Below are 20,945 nucleotides of genomic sequence, written 5' to 3' on the forward strand. Positions count from 1 at the left end.
TGGGGTATTTCCTCCAGACGAGATGCTTGGAATTCAGGCCAAAGAGTTTCATCAGACTAGAGAATCTTGTTTCTCATGGTCTGAGAGTCCTTTAGGTACCTTTTGTTAAACTCCAAGCGGAGTGCTCAGTTTGTTTTGGCGGCCAGCTCTAGGAAGAGAGCAGGTTCAGTCAACCAATGACGACATTGGATTAATTCTGCAGGCGCGAAAAAAATTTAAATACAGCCATAGTGCATAATTTTGTCCGAAACATCCTCTCATAAATATGTAGGGAGACTGAAAAAACACCCCAAATAATGTCTAGCGGAGAGGTTTCTCTGATATGACCCATTTTATACATACAAATCTATAGGTAAATAACCAATCACCGCCGTCCTTTAGGATCGCACATTCAGCATGTCAGCAGCAGAGGGAGTTACCTTTTGAATCCATTTTCCAAATTCACTGTGTTGGTGGTGCTCATCAATTGATCATACCTTCAGAATTACGAAAGAGCATACTCTGGATACACTGAAATGTGATGTACTTGTAGAGTATTTTGCGACAAACAATGTCTTAAAATAAGCTAAATCTACAAGGGTAGTAATAAAATATGTTATGTTGGATAAATTCATGTGAAATATTTCATTTCAGGATCAAGACATACTCCATATTTTAGAGCACACTATAAGGACTATAATGACACCAAGATGTCTATCATGCACGGTTTACAGAGCCTAGGGTCTTACAGTAGGTATGTCCAGGTCTAAAAAGGGCATAAAATGGCCACATTCATCATTACATTTTTGTTGTTGATACAAATGTAAAAACCATGTCAAACAATCTTCCTCCCAGTTAAGAATGAAAATTGAGGGCTTATTTGGCATGGAATTGCACTATAGACATTTGATGTACACATATTGTACTGAATCAAACGCTGCTGAATGTAGACACTTTGGTTTGCTCTTGTCCGTCTCTAGACCTGATCGGGGACTGGGCCAGTGACGGTGCCCCGGATATCTACTCTTTTGTCCCTTACGCCTGGAAGTTCAAGGTTGTCTTCCACCAGTTTGAGATGCTCTGGGCTGCCAACCAGCACAACTGGATCGACTGCTCCACTAAGCAACAGGAGAATGGTGAGACAGCTGTTGGAATTAAATGATGAACAAACTCAAGAATTCGCAAGGAGTGAACTTAACATTGTATGTAGTGAACATATACAATTTGCCTGCACTTTTGATGCACATAAGAATCGAAATGATTAACTTTTTACTGATATTGTATAACCCTTTGTCTTTCAGTGTATCTGGCTGCTTGTGGGGAGACTTTGAACATTGATTTCACGTTGCCTTTTAATGAGTATGTCCCTACCACCTGCAATACAAGGTTCTGTCTGAGGGTGAGTACAGTAGCTAATAGCAGATGGAATTTTTAATGATTTCAAGATCATTTCATGTAAGGAGTACCCTTACAGTACTTCCCGATGTGGGCACGTATAAGTCTGTCTCTGTGTTAATCCCAGGCTGAAGACACAGACTTGCGGCTCTCCCTGCCAGACTGCCACCCCAGCAGGTACCCACTGCTCACCCTGGCCAAGGACTACCAGAATAGCAAGTTGCCACCTGACATGTGCATGCCTGGGGAGAGCCAGGGCCAGAGCCATGGCGGCCCTCCCAAACTCAACAAGTCCGGCTGGAGGAACATCACCCACGCAGAGTGAGTCAGACCCACTAACACTTTAATTAACGGTATTCCACCAGTATTTGGCCATCATTTACTAGGAAACTGTGTGGTAGAGGTGCTAGGGCAGCAGTCGGAAGTCATGACCACAGTAAAGACAGTAATCTCTTATGTACTTTGGATACGCATTACTGGTACCCAACTCGCTAACAATCCTCAGAGTGCTAATGGCATACTCAGGGCTCTATTGTCCCTCTAACCACTCTGACAGCAATGCAAATGCAATTGAAAATCACATTAAACACTTATCAAAACAGTATGTTCTTTTAAAACTCACCTCACTTTGATTGATGAATTTGAAGAAAGAAGTTCAACAACAGGTTGAAACAGTGAAAAACCACGGTTGTTGTGGATGTTGTTTCAAAGCCTAACAACGAAATGGACAGCGCTTTCTAATTTTACATTTACATTTAAGTCATTTAGCAGACGCTCTTATCCAGAGCGACTTACAAATTGGTGCATTCACCTTATGAACAAACCAACAGCCTATGGGATGGCACATAGCCAGATAACATACCGTAGGCCAACTCATTTTCTGTTCTTCTGAAATACATTTTCTTTAGACCTAAAATAAATAATGGAGTTATTGTGATGGTGTATATTCAATTGATTTATAATAGTTTTTGTAAATGTAGATGTTCCAAAGCCGTGCATGCAGCTTGTATGCGTGGAGGCCTGGAGATGCTAAATGCGTTTATGTTAACGGTTAATTACTGTGATACAATAACCGTCTGACAAAATTGAATGTCAACCACAGCCCTTTGTGGTGCTTGTTTCACTGTATCCCAAAGAAATAAACAAGTAAATAATTATTACTATGTAATTACCATTTCACTATGCCATTTGTTCCTTGTGCTTCAGAGCTGGCTGGGTGGACTGTTGGACCGTCCCAAACTTCCTGCTCATCATTGATTACACCTGGCACCCCATCTACCCCCAGAAGGCAGACAAACAGCTCAAGCAGTCCTGTGAGCAGATTCCTAAGATGTTTAACTTAATTTGCGTTTATATGTTCCTGCTCTGTACTTCTACGTGAGTGTTTCTCTGTCCCTGCAGTGTCGGAGATGGAGGATGCCATGTTGTCGTCCTTGCGCCCCCCTGAGCACTCGTCTGTGCCCCACCCGCCACCACCTCGCAGCTCTGCCCACAACAGCAGGGTGACCACAGATCCCTCTGAGCTGCCCCCTGACAGGCTCCATGTGGAGATAGAGATGTCCCCCGACTCCCAGATCATCCTTTACGGACCCCTGCTCAAGGCCCTCGTCTCCATCAAGGTACAGTCAGGGAGACAACATACAGCACAGAAAACTGTGCAGACTCATAGACATCCAGAAAAAATGTGAGATTTGAGGAAAACATTTGAGTGACGTGTACATTCTTCAAATCAAGGATTCAGCCCTTTGGTTAGAAAATGTCACAAGATTTAACCCTCCACACATCCCTCTCCCCCTTCTGTAGGAGAACTACTTTGGTGAGGACGACATGTACACAGACTTTGAGGAGGCGGTGTCCAGCCCTGTGCTGTCCTCCCTGTCCACCTCCTCCACCCTGGGTTGGTCTCCACTGGGCCTGGACGATGACGGGAGGGATGGTGCCACCCTCCACCCCCTGGCCCTGCGCCCCTGGGAAATCACCGTCCTCATCAACCTCTACAAGGTGCACGGACGCCTGCCCATGGTAAGTCCATCCCCACCTACCCCTGCAACAACCAGCAATCTTTATCAGCAACTAACACATTATGTTGTCTACCAGCACCACTTTGTACCAGTTGTACCAGTGCTGGAGATACCCCTTAACCCAGACATTCTTCTAACTCTCTCTCTCCACGTGTGTCTGGACAGCACTGCGGCAGCGACAGTCCTGAAGCCCCCTCGGGGTTCCTAGAGAAGCTGTGTTTTGAGATGAAAAAGGGCTACAAAGAGACCATGCTCCAGCTTGTGCTCTCACCGGCTCACATATTCATCAGTGACAACTACCAGGTGAGTCAATCATAATCGAAAGGAAAGGAGCTTTAGTGATACATTCATACAAGAGCCCTCACATTTCACTTCAAGGGGTGCATTTGTTCATGTTGACAAGGATTTAAAAGCACTGGATTGATGTAGACATGGCACAGAACATGGTTTATGATTGTATGCTTAGCAGTAGCCATGGGTTTGTTATTACTGGAGCCTCAGAGCTAAGAGATTTACCTGAAATGCCCTGGTTGGTAATCTCTTCCCTCATGCAAGTATCTGCAGAACTGAGTTCTGCTGAGAATAATAGACTGCAACATTTTTGTTGTGGGTATGTGGCTCAATGTTTTGAGAGTACTGTGAATGTGGATCAACTGGCTGAAGATTTGAATTGCAAAGAATCAAATAGACACTTTTTACCTATTAGCAATGCACATCACACAATACTACCATTTGACTGACTGTCAAACTGTAGGAACTAACCATTCTAAGAGGTTGTTTTGTGCTTTCACAAGATTGTATGCATGTGATGGATGTATGATAGATGTGCATGCATAATGTCTGGATGTTTGTGTGATGCGTGTATATGCATATAGGAAGCTAATCCCACCTGTCTTTATGCTCCAACAAGTTTATTATTATTACTAGCACTGTAATGCGATTAAAATAAGGAATAGAAATAATGGCATTATTCACAATTTTTGAATTTGCTAAAATGTGCCAAAAACTACTTATAGGCAATCTGTTTTGATTGTAAGGGAAATAAACACTAAATACTCTTCATTAGAACCTTTTAATGGTATTTTCAACATAAACAACACAAAAGTCACTGACATACAATATAGCCAGTGGTGGAAGAAGTAAAGATACCTTAATAGAAAATGACTCAAGTAAAAGTCACCCAGTAAAATACTTCAGTTAAAGTCTAAAAGTATTTGGTTTTAAATATACTTAAGTAACAAAAATAAATGGAATTGCTAAAATGTACTTAAATGTCAAAGTAAATGTATAAATAATTTCAAATTCCTTATATTAAGCAAACCAGACGGGACAATTTTCTCATTTTTTTATTTTTATTGACGGATAGCAGGGGCACTCTCCAACACTCCAACATAATTTACAAACAAAGCATTTGTGTTTAGTGAGTCCGCCAGATCAGAGGCAGTAGGGTTGAATGACCAGGGATGTTCTCTTGATAAGTGTGTGAATTGGACCATTTTCCTGTCAATGGTACTTTTTAGGTGTCAATGAAAATGTATGGAGTAAAAAGTACATTATTTTCTTTAGTTATGTGGTGAAGTAAAAGTTACGTTTGGCAAAAATATAAATAGTAAAGTACAGATACCCCCAAAAACTACTTAAGCAGTACCTTAAAGTATTTTTACTTAAGTACTTTACACCACAGCATATAGCTAGCTATTAATGCTTCCAATGTTTAAGTAGGCCTACTCCATCTTGTTCTTGAAGTTTAACACTTGCATGAACACACAAGTTGTTAAACATTCAGGGTTGACTTTAGGGGAAAAGAAGGTTTTAAACCTGTCCAACAATGTTATCAATTCCACAGAAGACAATAACAACAGATCAGCCAGGTCTGAGTTCATGTAATATATAAAACAGCTATTACATCTAACCTAGGCTACTTATCCATGTTCTTCAACATGAACTAGTCACAAGCTGCTACTACTAAAAATGTGTGACCATTTGCTTAAATAGTTTGACCTGAGAACTACAACAAAAACATTAGCTAAATGGAATGGATATCCTGTTCTGCTCAAAATCATTGTGGGAACTTAGAGTTGAATCAGCCATGGCACTGTAGACATTATTTTGATTAGCTAGCTAGCTAGCTAACATTGAGCATAACTAGCTAGCTGCTTCTGTACAAATGATGCTTTTCCTGTTATCTAAAGAAAGGCCTAGGAATGTATTTATGGTTGAACTTTTTGCTTCAAATGGTTGCTCAAAGCTGTGTGCATAGTGGATGTTTAAGCACCACAGTAGCACCACAGTAGCACCACAGTAGAGATAGAAAGCGCTACAGAGATGGAGTGCACACTGTAAGCAGCACAGAGCGTGTTGTGTGTTGCACTTAAAAGGTTTTGTGTGGAAACGCGTTCGCTTAAGCGTGTGGTGAAGAAATGGAGATGTGATTAATGCGTTAAGACGTTAACTTTGACAGCCTAATTATTACCTGTATCCACACAGCGGCCCACATCTGATGGTGTTCTGAGGGACGGCCACCTGAGTCTGTCTGGTCTGCAGATGCGTGCCCACGCCATGTTCTCAGCCCAGGGCCTGCCTCTAGGCACAGACACCCTGGAGTACGCCTGGCTCATAGACATGCAAGCCGGGGCCCTCACTGGGAGAGTCACCATGCCACAGGTCTGTACACTGCTGTTCTCTCTGTGTGTGTCTGTGTGTATATCTAATGAATGTGTTGTTCCTCAGCTGGCCAGTGTGATGGAGTGGGGCGAGACATACATGTTTCACGTCTTCTCCCGGGAGTTCCAGCTGGAACAGCCCAAGCCCTCTGTCATCTGCCAGCATGGGGTGGACCGCCGTGTGTGTGACTCCAAGGTAACACTTAGACACTTTCCCGTGCATGGAAATCACATAACTAGAGAATCTGTAGTCTGCTGGTTTTCTATATTTGTGTAAAAAATATAAGACAGTAATAAACCAGTGTAACTATTCTGTTCTCTTCTCTTGTAGATGGCCTGCCTGCCTGGACACTGCCGGACTTCTGAGGAGCTCAAGTACACCATGACCCGTCTGGCTGTGGATGGGGCCGACCTCTTCATAGTGGAGCACAGCTGTGCAGCCAACATCAAGGTAATTCTTAAACTCTAGAACAAAATGTTTAACGTTAGGGGGTACTTGACAGGACTCGACATTAACGATTATCCTCATGGCTGGGACAAGTAAAAAAAAAAAAATTAAAAAAAAAAGTCAGACAAGAAGAATACAGATTTAAGTTGTCCAAATGGACAAGTAAAAAAATATCCCCCGACAATCACAATATCAAACAATTACTCCAATCAGAATTGGATCAGAGAGGCCAACATTGGATTAATATTCAAATAAATGTTTCATATAGGCCTACATAAATAAAAAAGCTCACATGTCAAAGTGAAGGTGATATGCATATTAATTACAGCCACCTGTCCAAACCGATGCTGACCTGGAGGCGGCAGAAAATGTAGCCAAAGGTTAATGAGACTTTTAATTACATAAATAATGTACCTTCAGAAAGTATTCATACACCGTGACTTATTTCACATAATTTTGTTACAGCCTAATTTCAAAATGGATTAAAAAAAATATATATATTTATAATCTCACCCATCTACAAAAAATACCCCATAATGACAAAGTGAAAACTTGTTTAGAGAAATTTGAGCAAATTTATTGAAAATTAAATACAGAAATATCTCATTTACATAAATATTAGGTTATTGTCCTGCTGAAAGGTTAATTAATTTCCCAGTGTCTGGTGGAAAGCAGACTGAACCACGTATTCCTCTAGGATTTGCATGTTCCGTTACTTAACGATTACAAGCATACCCATAACATGATGCAGCCACCACTATACATCAAAATATGGATAGTGGTACTCAGTAATGTGTTGTGTTGGATTTGCCCCAAACATAGAACTTTGTATTCAGGACAAAAAGTTAATTGCTTTTTTCACATTTTTCACAGTACTACTTTAGTGCCTTGTTGCAAACAGGATGCATGTTTTAGATGATAATAATAATTTTTTTACTCTGTCAATTAAGTTAGTACTACAATGTTCTTCAATTTTCTATCACAGTTTAATTGTTTTAAAGTCACCATTGACCTCATGGTGAAATCGCTGAGCGGTTTGCTTCCTCTCCCACAACTAAGTTAGGAAGAACGCCTGTATCTTTGTAGTGACTGGGTGTATTGATACAGCATCCAAAGTAGAATGAATAACTTCACCATGCTCAAAGGGATATTCAATGGCTGTTTTTTTAAACTAATATTTGCCCTTCTTTGTGAGGCATTGGAAAACCTTTTGTGGTCAGTAACAATGGATATTGTGTGTAGGTCAGTAACAATTCAATCCAATTTAATACATTTTTAATTTCGGTTAACGCAACAAAAGTCAAGGGATGTGAATACTTTCTGAAGGCACTGTAAACACATTGAAATCAGCATTTTTCTCTTGTTCTATTGGTTTTCAAATCAACGTTCTTTTATTGTCCGGCAGCCAAAGGAATAATCCTAGTCATATTAGTAACCCATGCTAGTTGATGCATCTTTACATCTCTTTCTTTATTTCTAACTGATGTTTTCATCTCTGTCACATGGATCCACTCGGTGTGCTTTTGAGAACAGTGTTTTCCCGCTAATTGCATTTTGGAATATTTGCGCATAGCCTACAGCCATGTGCACATTGTTGAGCTTATATTATAAAGAAATAAAACTTTATCAACACCTTAAGCTAAACGGTCTGATCTGTTGCATCATTGCTTTTAAAATAAAACCAATTATGTGCACTGTTTGTATGGATCTGTGTCCCAGAGTCTGTTTTGAACCGTATAAATATTTTTGATCATCCCAGGGACGACAGGACGCCCTTAATTTCTAGCCCTGGAGGGAATTATTTTATAACGATGTAAAAAAGTATTTGGTTGTAATTGTAATGTTGCAATGTTTTATAGGCTACCAAGTGTGGCCAACCATCCTCCAGGAGAGCCTTAAAGGGGCAGTGTTGTATTTTGAGACGGGTTTGAATATGCAAAGATGCCAATAGGAAGTGTGTAGCCTACATTTTTGTATATTTCTTTATGGTAAAAAAAAAAGATGGTAATACATTTTATTTTGTAAAGTGGTTCCTTGAATCATAAAATGATGTAAAAGTTTAAGCTTTTGGACAAGTAAAAAAATCTGTCCTACATGTCCAGAGTGACAAGTGTCAAAAAAGTTAGAAAGTTAATGTCAAGCCCTGCTTGAGGACAGGAGTTGAAAAACACTGCCTTCCCTTCACCTAGACCGGCGCCATCCGACTGGCCAACTGCAACCTGCACAATCAGGCGGTAGGAGAAGGGATCAGTGCTGTGGTTCAGGACGTATATATCCACCAGTACATTGAACAGCAGCAGCAACAACCCCAGTCAGACGGGGTCCGACCAGGGCCCTCTCCAGGTCAGGGGTTAGGGCCGGTCCAGCCCCCTGTACTGCGGAGATCCTTCTGGTTGGAGGCTGGCTCGGTCAACTTTGCCCTGATTACAGCTGACGTGGCACTGGCTGCGGACCACCCGGCCAAGTATGAGGTGCAGAGGCAGTTCCTGGAACTCCATGACGCTCACACCAAGAGGTAGGAATGGAGGAAGGAATGAATACACTTTATTGATCCCAAAGAAAATAGGGGGAAATGTATCCCTAGAGAAAATTGGTCTTGCCACCACCAGCAGCAGTCACAGACACAGAGAACACAGAGACATGAGTGTGCTGTCTCTCTCTTTCCCTTCCTCCCAGTCTATGGTTCCTGTGGCCAGATGAGACAGGGCGTAACAAGCAAAGCAGGAATAAGTGTGGCTGCCTGGGGGGCTGTCGTTTCTACGGGGGCACCAACACAGGCCTGGACTTCTTCCATCTGGAGGAGAAGACCCCCTCGAGCTCTGCCTTCTCCTCCAGCGCTGAGTCAGACATTTGCTACGGCCAATCACTGCTGCAGCCTGGAGAGTGGATCGTCACCAAGGAGACAACCAAACTGTCCGATGGTACGGGAGTTATAATTTATTTATCAAACGGTACAGGATTATAGTTCATAGAGATTGTAGACCGATGCAGAGGTCATATCTGGGTTCACTGTGAAAATTGTTAAATGTCAAGGATGCTGTTCTGTTCCATTTATAAGCTTTGATCTGTGTATCTGGAACACACGTAACCTACAGTAGTGTGTATTCCCTTCTATAGGTAAGGGTTTGGCGGTGATGAAGGACACCTGTACCCCCAGTCCGGCCCCGGATCCCGGAATGCGGGGTCAACGCCTGAGCCTCCAGGTGCCTCCGCGCTCCCACAGTTCGGCCTCCTCCTCCGAGGAAAATAGTTCCTCCAGCGCTGCATTGCCCCTACTGGCCGGGGAGAGGGACAGCCCGTCTCCCAGCACTGAGGAACGCATGTTCCCCATGAACGGCAAAAGCACTACAGAGTGAGTAGCAGATGAGTGCTCCAGGGGTGCAACAGGCATACACAATGCTCACACATATTCACAATTGACCAACAGCCCCCATACTAGCCCACGAAGAGTGAAGAAGCTGACTTTTTGTTGATTCCAAAGTGCATTATCTTGGTATTCTCAACCCCTTCTTCTTTCTACACAGTACTCTTACAGATGTCCCTGAGGGCTCCCCAATCTCTCCCAACAGTGCCCAGGAGCGCTCCTCCCTCCGCTCCCCTCTCCGCTCGCCCCTCAAGCGCCAGTCCTCCATGCAGTCTGCCCGGCTAGGCAGCACCAAGAGCCTGTCGGCGGCCGTCTTCACCGACAAGCCTCCGCCGCCCCTCGCTGGCGTCCAGTTCAGCAGCGAGGTCTCCCGTAGTGACGAGAATGCCCTGGACTCTCCGCGCCGGAGCTACAGCTCCTTCCCCTTCACGCCGTCCGCAGACTCCTGCACCTTCCACCAGTACCGCTCAGCAGACTCCAGCATGTCGGTGGCTGACAGCGAAGCTTACTTTTCAGCAGCAGAGGACTTTGAGCCCATCAGCAGTGCAGATGAGGGTCCAGGCACCTACCCTGGGAGGAAGAAGAGGAGGCAGCAGCAGCAGCAGATGCAGTATCAGCCCCAGCAGCAGCCCTACCACATGGACCACTACAGGTTGGGACTGTAGCTGCTAAATGACTGCACCTCCTTTCCCGACCCTTCTCCCTCTTACCTAAGCGCGTACATTCTAAGAGAATGTGTTCTCAGTCAACTTACCTAGTAAAATAAAGGGAAACAACACATGCTTGCAGTATTTAAACCAATCTGTTGTGATTCCAGCCGCAGCTCCATCTACCACAGCGTGGAGGGCCCCCTCACCTATGTGTTGAACGGGGATCTCATCACAGAGCCCAGGCCTCTACCCATGCCCCCCATGCTGCCCCCGCTGCCAGCCCACCCCATCCCCAGCCACCAGTCGCAGGCCTCCTTTGTTTCGGCGCTGGGGTTGGAGGAGGAGGGCTCGGTGGAGGTGGAGAAGACCCCCGAGCCAGGCCTGGTGACACAACAGCCCCACGTCATGGCCTGCTACCAGAGTTACCTGGCACACTACCAGGTAATGCTGAGACACATTACTTTATCCCTGAAATTATTATTATTATTAGATAGGAAAAGTAACGTATTGTACATACATTTGACACCCCTGTATAGGGTTGGGATTAAAGGACCTTGTGAAGATGCTGGAGGAAACAGGTACAAAAGTATCTATATGCACAGTAAAATGAGTCCTATATTGACATAACCTGAAAGGCCTCTCAGCAAGGAAGAAGCCACTGCTCCAAAACCTCCATAAAAAGCCAGACTACGGATTGCAACTGCACATGGGGACAAAGATTGTACTTTTTGGAGAAATGTCCTCTGGTCTGGTGAAACAAAAAATAACTGTTTGGCCATAATGACCATCTTATGTTTGGAGGAAAAAGGGGGAGGCTTGCAAGCCGAAGAACACCATCCCAACCGTGAAGGATACGGGTGGCAGCATCATGTTGTGGGGGTGCTTTGCTACGAGAGGGACTGGTGCACTTCACAAAATAGATGGCATCATGAGAGAGGAAAATTATGTAGATTATAATGAAGCAACATCTGAAGACATCAGTCAGGAAGTTAAACGCTTGGTCGCAAATGGGTCTTCCAAATGGACAATGACCCCAAGCATACTTCCAAAGTTGTGGCAAAATGGCTTAAGGACAACAAAGTTAAGGTATTGGAGTGGCCATCACAAAGCCCTGACCTCAATCCTATAGAAAATGTGTGGGCAGAACTGAAAAAGCGTGTGCGAGCAAGGAGGCCTACAAACCTGACTCAGTTACACCAGGTCTGTCGGGAGGAATGGGACAAAATTCACGACAAAATCCCGACACTTGCTACCAAGTACTAATTGAGTGTATGTAAATTTCTGACCCACTGGGAATGTGATGAAAAAAATAAAAGCTGAAATAAATCATTCTCCTATTATTGTGACATTTCACATTCTTAAAAAACATTATTAAAATAAAGTGGTGATCCCAACTGACATAACAGTGAATTTTATGTCAGGAATTGTGAAAAACTGAGTTGTATTTGGCTAAGGTGTATGTAAACTTCCGACTTCAACTGTATATAAAAATGTATACTTTATATGAATACATTTTTTTAAGGTAGTACCGAATTACCAAAGATTGGTAATTAACATGTAAGCTATGGCAAAGTTACCAGAAATGTGGGTAACTTTTGTAAATTACCAGTAGTTTTGCAAGCCTACACCTACATTGTTGTTTATCAGGGAGAATAGGGAATCATGACAGCTCTCTTCGTTACATCTTAAACCTTCTGACCATCTTCTGAATACACCACAGGTGTCTAACTGGTCTCAGAAGCAGCCCACCAATAAGAGGACCTCCAAGTCCTCACTACACCGCCCCCTGGACCTGGACACGCCCACCAGTGAGGAGAGCTCTGCCTCCTTCGACCAGCTCTCTGTTCCCAGCTTTAAGGTAAGAAACACATTCTATATAGACAGTGTGTGTGTGTGTGTGTGTGTGTGTGTCTGTTCATCCGAGGTCTTAACCATTTCTCTTATGTTGTAGGTGGTTAAACAAGGCCTCTCTGCCAGCTCTCTACTAGACAGAGGTCTTTCGTTGATGGGAGACACAAACAAGTATTTCAAATTGATTTTGCTAGGCTTTGTTTGTGTGTGCGTGTGCGCATTATATACACTGAGTGTACAAAACATTAGGACCTCCTGCTCTTTCCATGACATAGACTGTCCAGGTGAAAACTAGGATCCCTTATTGATGTCACCTGTTAAATCCACTTCAATCAGTGTACAGTGCGTTCAGAAAGTATTCAGTCCCCTTCCCTTTTTTCCACATTTTGTTACGTTACAATCTCATTCTAAAATGTATAAAATATCTTATTTACAAAAGTATTCAGACCCTTTCCTATGAGACTTGAAAATGAGCTCAGGTGCATCCTGTTTCCATTTATTGTCCTTGGGATGTTTCTACTACTTGATTGGAGTCCACCTGCGTAAATTCAATTGATTGAACAAGATTTGGAAAGGCACACACTTGTCTATATAAGGTCCCACAGTTGACATTGCATGTCAAAGCAACAACCAAGCCATGATGTTGTCTGTACAGCCCCGAGACAGGATTCTGACGAGGTACAGACATTTCTGCAGCATTGAAGGTCCCCAACAACACAGAGTCCTCCATCATTCTTAAATGGTAGAAGTTTTAAACCACCGAGTCTCTTTCTAGAGCTGGCCGCTCGGCCAAACTGAGCAATCGGCGGAGAAGAGACTTGGTCAGGGAGGTGACCAAGAACCTGATGGTCACTCTGACAGAGCTCCAGAGTTTCTCTGTGGAGATGGGAGAACCTTCCAGAAGGACAACCATCTCTGCAGCTCTCCACATGACAACCCACTTTGAGTTTCCCAAAATGCACCTAAAGACACTCAGACCATGAGAAACAAGATTGCCTGGTTGGATGAAACCAGGATTTAACTCTTGGCCTGAATGCTAAGCGTCACCTCTGGAGGAAACTAGGCACCATCCCTATGGCGGTGACAGCATCATGCTGTGGAGATTGTTTTTGCGGCAGGGACTGGAAGACTAGTCAGAATTGAGGGAAAGATAGACTGAGCAAAGTACAGAGAGATCCTTGATGAAAACCTGCTCCAGACACCTCAGACTGGGGCGAAGGTTCACCATCCAACGGGACATCGACTCTAAGCACACCGCCAAGACAGGACAAGTCTTTGAATGTCCTTGAGTGGCCCAGCCAGAGTCTGTACTCAAACATCTCTGGAGAGACCTGAAAATAGTTGTGCGGCGATGCTCCCCATACATCCTGACAGAGTTTGCGAGGATCTACCCAAGAAGACTCGAGGATGTAATCGCTGTCAAAGGTGCTTCAAGAAAGTTCTGAGTAAAGGGTCTGAATACGTATGTAAATGTGATGGTTATACACTGCTCAAAAAAATAAAGGGAACACTAAAATAACACATCCTAGATCTGAATGAATGAAATCTTTTTATTAAATACTTTTTTCTTTACATAGTTGAATGTGCTGACAACAAAATCACACACAAATTATCAATGGAAATCAAATTTATCAACCCATGGAGGTCTGAATTTGAAGTCACACTCAAAATTAAAGTGGAAAACCACACTATAGGCTGATCCAACTTTGATGTAATGTCCTTAAAACAAGTCAAAATGAGGCTCAGTAGTGTGTGTGGCCTCCACGTGCCTGTATGACCTCCCTACAACGCCTGGGCATGCTCCTGATGAGGTGGCGGATGGTCTCCTGAGGGATCTCCTCCCAGACCTGGACTAAAGCATCCGCCAACTCCTGGACAGTCTGTGGTGCAACGTGGCGTTGGTGGATGGAGCGAGACATGATGTCCCAGATGTGCTCAATTGGATTCAGGTCTGGGGAACGGGCGGGTCAGTCCATAGCATCAATGCCTTCATCTTGCAGAAACTGCTGACACACTCCAGCCACATGAGGTCTAGCATTGTCTTGCATTAGGAGGAACCCAGGGCCAACCGCACCAGCATATGGTCTCACAAGGGGTCTGAGGATCTCATCTCGGTACCTAATGGCAGTCAGGCTACCTCTGGCGAGCACATGGAGGGTTGTGCGGCCCCCCAAAGAAATGCCACCCCACACCATGACTGACCCACCGCCAAACCGGTCATGCTGGAGGATGTTGCAGGCAGCAGAACGTTCTCCACGGCGTCTCCAGACTCTGTCACGTCTGTCACATGTGCTCAGTGTGAACCTGCTTTCATCTGTGAAGAGCACAGGGCGCCAGTGGCGAATTTGCCAATCTTGGTGTTCTCTGGCAAATGTGAAACGTCCCCCACCTGTGGACGTCGGGCCCTCATACCACCCTCATGGGGTCTGTTTCTGACCGTTTGAGCAGACACATGCACATTTGTGGCCTGCTGGAGTTAATTTTGCAGGGCTCTGGCAGTGCTCCTCCTGCTCCTCCTTGCACAAAGGCGGAGGTAGCGGTCCTGCTGCTGGGTTGTTGCCCTCCTACGGCCTCCTCCACGTCTCCTGATGTACTGGCCTGTCTCCTGGTAGTGCCTCCATGCTCTGGACACTACGCTGACAGACACAGCAAACCTTCTTGCCACAGCTTGCATTGATGTGCCATCCTGGATGAGCTGCACTACCTGAGCCACTTGTGTGGGTTGTAGACTCCGTCTCATGCTACCACTAGAGTGAAAGCACCGCCAGCATTCAAAAGTGACCAAAACATCAGCCAAGAAGCATAGGATCTGAGAAGCGGTCTGTGGTCACCACCTGCAGAACCACTCCTTATTGGGGGTGTCTTGCTAATTGCCTATAATTTCCACCTGTTGTCTATTCCATTTGCACAACAGCATGTGAAATTTATTGTCAATCAGTGTTCCTTCTAAGTGGACAGTTTGATTTCACAGAAGTGTGATTGACTTGGAGTTACATTGTGTTGTTTAAGTGTTCCCTTTATTTTTTTGAGCGGTGTAGTTTATAAATTGTTTATAAATGAATGCCTGGCTGGGCTGATGAGACAGTGGATTGCACAGTCAGATGGAACAGAGTATATAGGCATTTTATTGTCATAGATTTAGCCTGTGGTAACTTGTGGAATAGGCACCGGCTAGAATTTGGGTTTAACCAATCAGAATTCAGGAATTAGACCCAGCTGTTGTATAAAGCTAGCTGTGTCAGCCATTTGCTAGGCCATCAGAGGCATCTGCCATTCAACTGTATTAGGGCACATTTTTGGAGTGGAATCAACCAATCACATAGACTTGTAATGGGTGGAACTGCTTTTACAAAAACGTATGGAAACTTCTGCCTTCTCGAAGGCCAACAGGCCACTGTGCAATATCGAGCAGTAGTTTTCCCACGGTCTAGCTAGCTAGCTTTTGTTGCGGGCTAGTTTGTAGTGGCTGCAGCAGGTGTTATCAACGAGGATGTTCTTGCAAATTTGTTAGGTTCTCCTTTTACAAGAATAACTTTCAACAAGAAGTTAGGTTTCAAAGGTTCTTCTGTTGAGTAAAACTAGTTTTTATTGAAACTCGCATGCTGTTGTTAGCCATTAATAACTTAAGTGAGTGTGAAACATAGTTGCATTTAAACTGTAGTTCACCGGTTACTTTTGGACACGACTGTACATAATGAATAAGTCGTATACCTCCATTACACTACTTTGATATGCAAAAGTAGGGATTAAGAAGTGAATATACACAATACCCACTGAAAAACAAAGTGGGTATAAGGCCTATACCTGCAATAATAGCCTCCACTACACCACTGACACTTTGTGTTATACAAAATGTGCACTCTCTTACATGTGTGCTGGTATTACGATTGCTGTCCTTTCAGCATCACAAGCATGTCACACACTGAAGGCCTAGATCCAATAGGTTTGCCACTGCACAAACATGTTTATTATAGATATAAAGACTGTTATAATTTCCCCGTCTCCCCTTACTAATAGTGAGCATGCAACTTTCCAACCATTTCCCGACTCTTCCCTACCAGCGAGTCAAGGAAATTCGGACAAAGTTTGAGGAAATGTTTCAATGAAAGTAAATGACAGTAATGTTACGAGTAAAGTAGGAATCACAGGTTTCAATAGGCGATAAGATATTAATGTTTCAAGAAAGGAGAGTATGTATTATATTTGGCCTAGCGAAGCGCTTTGATGCACTGACTGAATGGAAGATGATGATAATGAGTTTTATTCCGCTGGTCTCGGCTGGTCCTGGGAAGTGAAAATGTATCCGACACCGAGACAAGACCGATACACCGACACAAGACTGAGACACTCAATATGTGGTCTCCAGACTGCACTCTACAACAATGAACAAGGTAGTAGGTGTCAGGCGCACCGGTTTGAGTTTGTCAAGAACTGCAACACTGCTGGGTTTTTCACGCTCAACAGTTTCCCATGTGTATCAAGAATTGTCCACCACCCAAAGGACATCCAGCCAACTTGACACAGCTGTGGGAGGCATTGGAGTCAACATGAGTCAGCATCCCTGTTAAACACTTTCGACACATTGTAGAGTCCATGCCCCGATGAATTGAGGCTGTTCTGAGGGCTAAAGGGGGCGCAACTCAATATTAGGAAGGTGTGCCTTATGTTGTTGTACACTCAGTGTATGTATGTCTGCTCCATATAATTACATATATAACTCATTTAATATAATCTCTATGGTCTGCTCTGTGTGTTTCTCACACACAGATCTGTAACTGCATCTCTCTCTATGTGACTATAGCCAACCGTACACTCCTCTGGATAAGAAGGCGATGGAGAACACAGACGACACCACCACTGAGGACTGGACCTTGGAGCAGCCCCTCTCCCAGACCAGAACCACCGCCATCGTGGAAGTGAAAGGGGCAATCAATGTGGTGCTCACCCCTCTAGTGGCTGAAGCTCTGGACAGGTAACATCAATTGGGTTTATATTAAGTTCTTGTATGCTGTAGCCACCAAAGGCTTGTGTAAAAATACTGTTATAGGTAATCTTATAGACCAGCTCATCATAGAAAATTCTAAACATATTGCCTTTCCATCTGCAATCAGTGTCTCCCCACAGCAGCTGTGCCCAACAAGTCTCCTTGTCATATTACAGGAATATATATTGCTAATGTCATTGACAATGTATGAGGTGTTATTACAGATACATTGAGTCTATGGTCCACTACGTCAGTATACGTCACCCTGCAGCCATTCTGGATGACCTGCATGGGATGGTCCTAAACGAAGCCTATCAGATCAGCAAGTCCACTGTGACTGAATCCGTAAGTAAATCTCACCAAGGAGTAAATCTGGCTAAAAGTAGAGCACTATAAGGGTCTTTCTATAAATAATGTGGCCAATGTGTGACATTGGGATCAACATTTCTTAATGGTTTGAAACAAAAATAAAAATTATTTTCATGCAGTTCCACATGTGTACTTAGAGGAATAAAAGTAAATATATACAAATGGACCCATAACTCCACCTATACAACAACATTGGCCAAGAACATTCAGGGGCTTTTTCAAGTACTTCATTTACATTTTCAAGGTCCTCAATAATTACAATTTACACTGAGTGTACAAAACATTAAGGACTGTGACCAGGTGAATCCAGGTGAAAGCTACATTACGATTCCTTATTGATGTCACTTGTCAAATCCACTTCAATCGGTGTAGATGACGGGGAGGAAACAGGTTAAAGAAGGATTTTTGACAATTGAGACATGGATTGTGTATGTGTGCCATTCAGATGGTGAATTGGCAAAACAAAATATTTAAGTGCCATTTGAACCAGGTATGGTTGTAGATGCCATGCATAGTGCTGTTATGGTGACCGTATTACCACCACACCGGCAGTCAGGCGTCATGGCCACAGCCAAATACCATGTGAATGTTCAGTCACGGTAACTAGGCTTCTTCAAAACTGTGCTCAGATGCCTCTGATGGTCATTCGTTTTGAATGGTCATCCAACTCGGAATTCCAAGTCAGAAACTATGGCATCTTTCTAGACCGCCGACTTTCCGACCTGAAGAACACTGAGGTCATAATTTGACCTAGTGTAAAAAAGAGAATTATTTTCAAATGATTAAAAAAAATGGTTCAGCTGTGCCTAGCAAGTGCTACACCAACTGATATATTTTGTAATCAAAGCTTGAGTTTTGAAATATAATATGGTTAGAGAAGAACAATATTACCAGGCCAGGCATACAGCTAATATGCTGTGATAATGTATTAGGCCTACTGCTCAAACCCCATACTTACAGAGCTGTTTTTATTAGCTTAATGTTACGTTTTTTTAAGTCGTGTTTAAAAACAAATCAGAACGGTAGATCTCAGCTTGCTTTTTGACTGCGAAAGTGATCTTGACTTAGAAAAGGTTGGTGACCACTGGGAGATGCCTACTATATTTATTTCTCAACATTCTATTGTTAAGCACATTGCTTCACTTTACAACCAAAGTAGCCTACCTGGCTGGCATGAAAATTAACCGCAGGAAAAGCATCCTCCATTTGCTTTTCAAGTGCATACGGATTTTTGTTTTTACCCTGCTCCTGTTCTGACTGGTGCATGATAATGGCCCATTCTAAATCATAACTAATTTCACACATATTGTTTAGTATATATAAAGACAAGATTAAATTGAGAATAGTCTGAATGGTGAGAATATTATAACCTGTGAATTTTATTTGCGACTTTCAAATCATATTTGTGTGCATCATTTGACCTAGCCCATAGGCCTATATGTTTTGCTAAGGTTAGTATTACAACTGAAATGGCCAAATAACTTCAAACGTATCCTATAGGCCCAAGACACCTGGAACATGCTTGGAGAGCCCGTAGCCTAGAGTCTAGTGAAAAATGTTCTTATAAGCCCAGTTGCGCGTGAACTGAGTTTTGACTGGCCACTATTTAATAAAAGCGGATCCCCGCTTTCTCCCGCTGCTATATTTATTGCTAAATTCTTTTAAATGAAGTACATTAATCCCCTTTACATACGGTGTAGCCTACCTGGCATATTAAAAAAGTACCTGCACATAACCTTCATTCACTATTCAAGGGCAGGCTATGGATGAGTTTTTGTTTTTGTGGGCCATTCTAAATAAATACAAATATTTCACAGGCTATATGTGTAAAGATCAGATTGAATTGAATGTACTGTGTGAGAATATTATCAAGTGCTTGTCAAATTGAGAATGAGAGACTGATGAAGTGTGTGCACTGGGCATGGTAATAGATGCCAGGCATAGGGCTGTTATGGTGACCCTATTACCACCACACTAGCTGTCAGGAGTCATGGCCGCAGTTAAATTCCATGTGACCATTCAGTCATTGTAACTAGGCTCCTCCAAAACGGAGGTCTGATGCCTCTGATGGTCATTAGTAGCCTACCAATCTTAGCCTGCGCAGGAAACAGAGCAGAGCACTTCTTTCATGCCTTTTTTCAAATCATAATTTGTCACATCATGCAGCCTTAGAATATATGTTTTGATTTCTAATATAGCTGGACCTGTTTCTTTTAAACCGCTCAACACAGAATAGCCGCATGTGTGCACGCCCTCAAATCGTTCGGGGAAAAAAATATATATATAAAATATATATGTTCAATTGTATGGTTCTTGCTATAAAATAATGCCATGGGAAATATTAGAAAATCTTGCCTGCTAAGTGAACTAGTGTAGCCCACAGCCATATGGCATAGCCAGATCAGGGCCTAACATAAGGATGCCTCAGAATATGCTATTCTGTTCTTCTGAAATACATTTTCTTCATATCAAAATGTTTCATTAGACCTGCCTAAAATAAATCATGCATTTACTGTGATGGTGTAGACTATATTGCATCTATTTTAGACTTTTTAAAATGTAGATGTTCCAAAGGTCTGCATCAGTGGGTTGTAGGCTATGAGTAGAAGCCGGAGATGTTAATGTTAATTGACGGTCAATTTCCATGAGACCGGCAGTTATTTCAATGACAATCACCAGCTGGCAAAATGTCATGACCGCAACAGCCCTAGCCAGGCGCATAGCCGCGGAAAGTAGGGGTGCTGAAGAGGCTGCAGCACCCCCTGAAAAATCATAATAAACATTTTAAAAAGTAGAGCACTGGGCCTGGGCCGTCAAAAAGATTTATAGCACCCCCACACACAAACTACATCCCGAGGCTATGGCCAGGCACACTGATTTGTGTCAAGAACTGCAGCGCTGCTGGGGTTTTCCACGCTCAACAGTTTCCCGTGTGTATCAAGAATGGTCCACCCCCGAAAGGACATCCAGACAACTTGACACAACTGTGGGACGCATTGGAGTCAATTGGTAATTACATTTTTGCATCTGAGCTCCTAGATTGTGCGGCTCTTTTATTTTCAAGGAAGCATTGGAGTTGACACAAAGCATGCAAAAAGTGTCCAAAAAGTGGGCCATTAACACTAAGAACTTAACCAACTTAAAGGTGCATTACCACCACCAACTGGACTGGAGTGTGGACCTCAGTTTCAATGCTCCTAAAACCAATAAGGAGATGGAAG

At 43.3% G+C, this 20,945-nt stretch overlaps 1 protein-coding gene across 1 annotated transcript in view; it reads left to right on the forward strand.

Moving 5' to 3' along the window:
- The window catches only part of LOC115146126 (bridge-like lipid transfer protein family member 1), a 129,583-nt gene that overhangs the window by 33,585 nt on the left and 75,053 nt on the right, over positions 1 to 20,945 (forward strand). The window contains 19 exon segments of the mRNA XM_065004191.1: positions 960 to 1,115; positions 1,281 to 1,378; positions 1,502 to 1,695; positions 2,581 to 2,687; positions 2,776 to 2,993; positions 3,178 to 3,396; positions 3,561 to 3,698; positions 5,883 to 6,059; positions 6,126 to 6,254; positions 6,390 to 6,509; positions 8,696 to 9,021; positions 9,183 to 9,427; positions 9,624 to 9,858; positions 10,031 to 10,522; positions 10,688 to 10,961; positions 12,241 to 12,378; positions 12,472 to 12,542; positions 17,173 to 17,343; positions 17,580 to 17,700. Of these exon segments, the coding sequence (XP_064860263.1) occupies positions 960 to 1,115; positions 1,281 to 1,378; positions 1,502 to 1,695; positions 2,581 to 2,687; positions 2,776 to 2,993; positions 3,178 to 3,396; positions 3,561 to 3,698; positions 5,883 to 6,059; positions 6,126 to 6,254; positions 6,390 to 6,509; positions 8,696 to 9,021; positions 9,183 to 9,427; positions 9,624 to 9,858; positions 10,031 to 10,522; positions 10,688 to 10,961; positions 12,241 to 12,378; positions 12,472 to 12,542; positions 17,173 to 17,343; positions 17,580 to 17,700 (3,629 nt within the window).

Source organism: Oncorhynchus nerka, linkage group LG18 (genome assembly GCF_034236695.1).
Source record: "Oncorhynchus nerka isolate Pitt River linkage group LG18, Oner_Uvic_2.0, whole genome shotgun sequence".
Classification (NCBI taxonomy): domain Eukaryota; kingdom Metazoa; phylum Chordata; class Actinopteri; order Salmoniformes; family Salmonidae; genus Oncorhynchus; species Oncorhynchus nerka.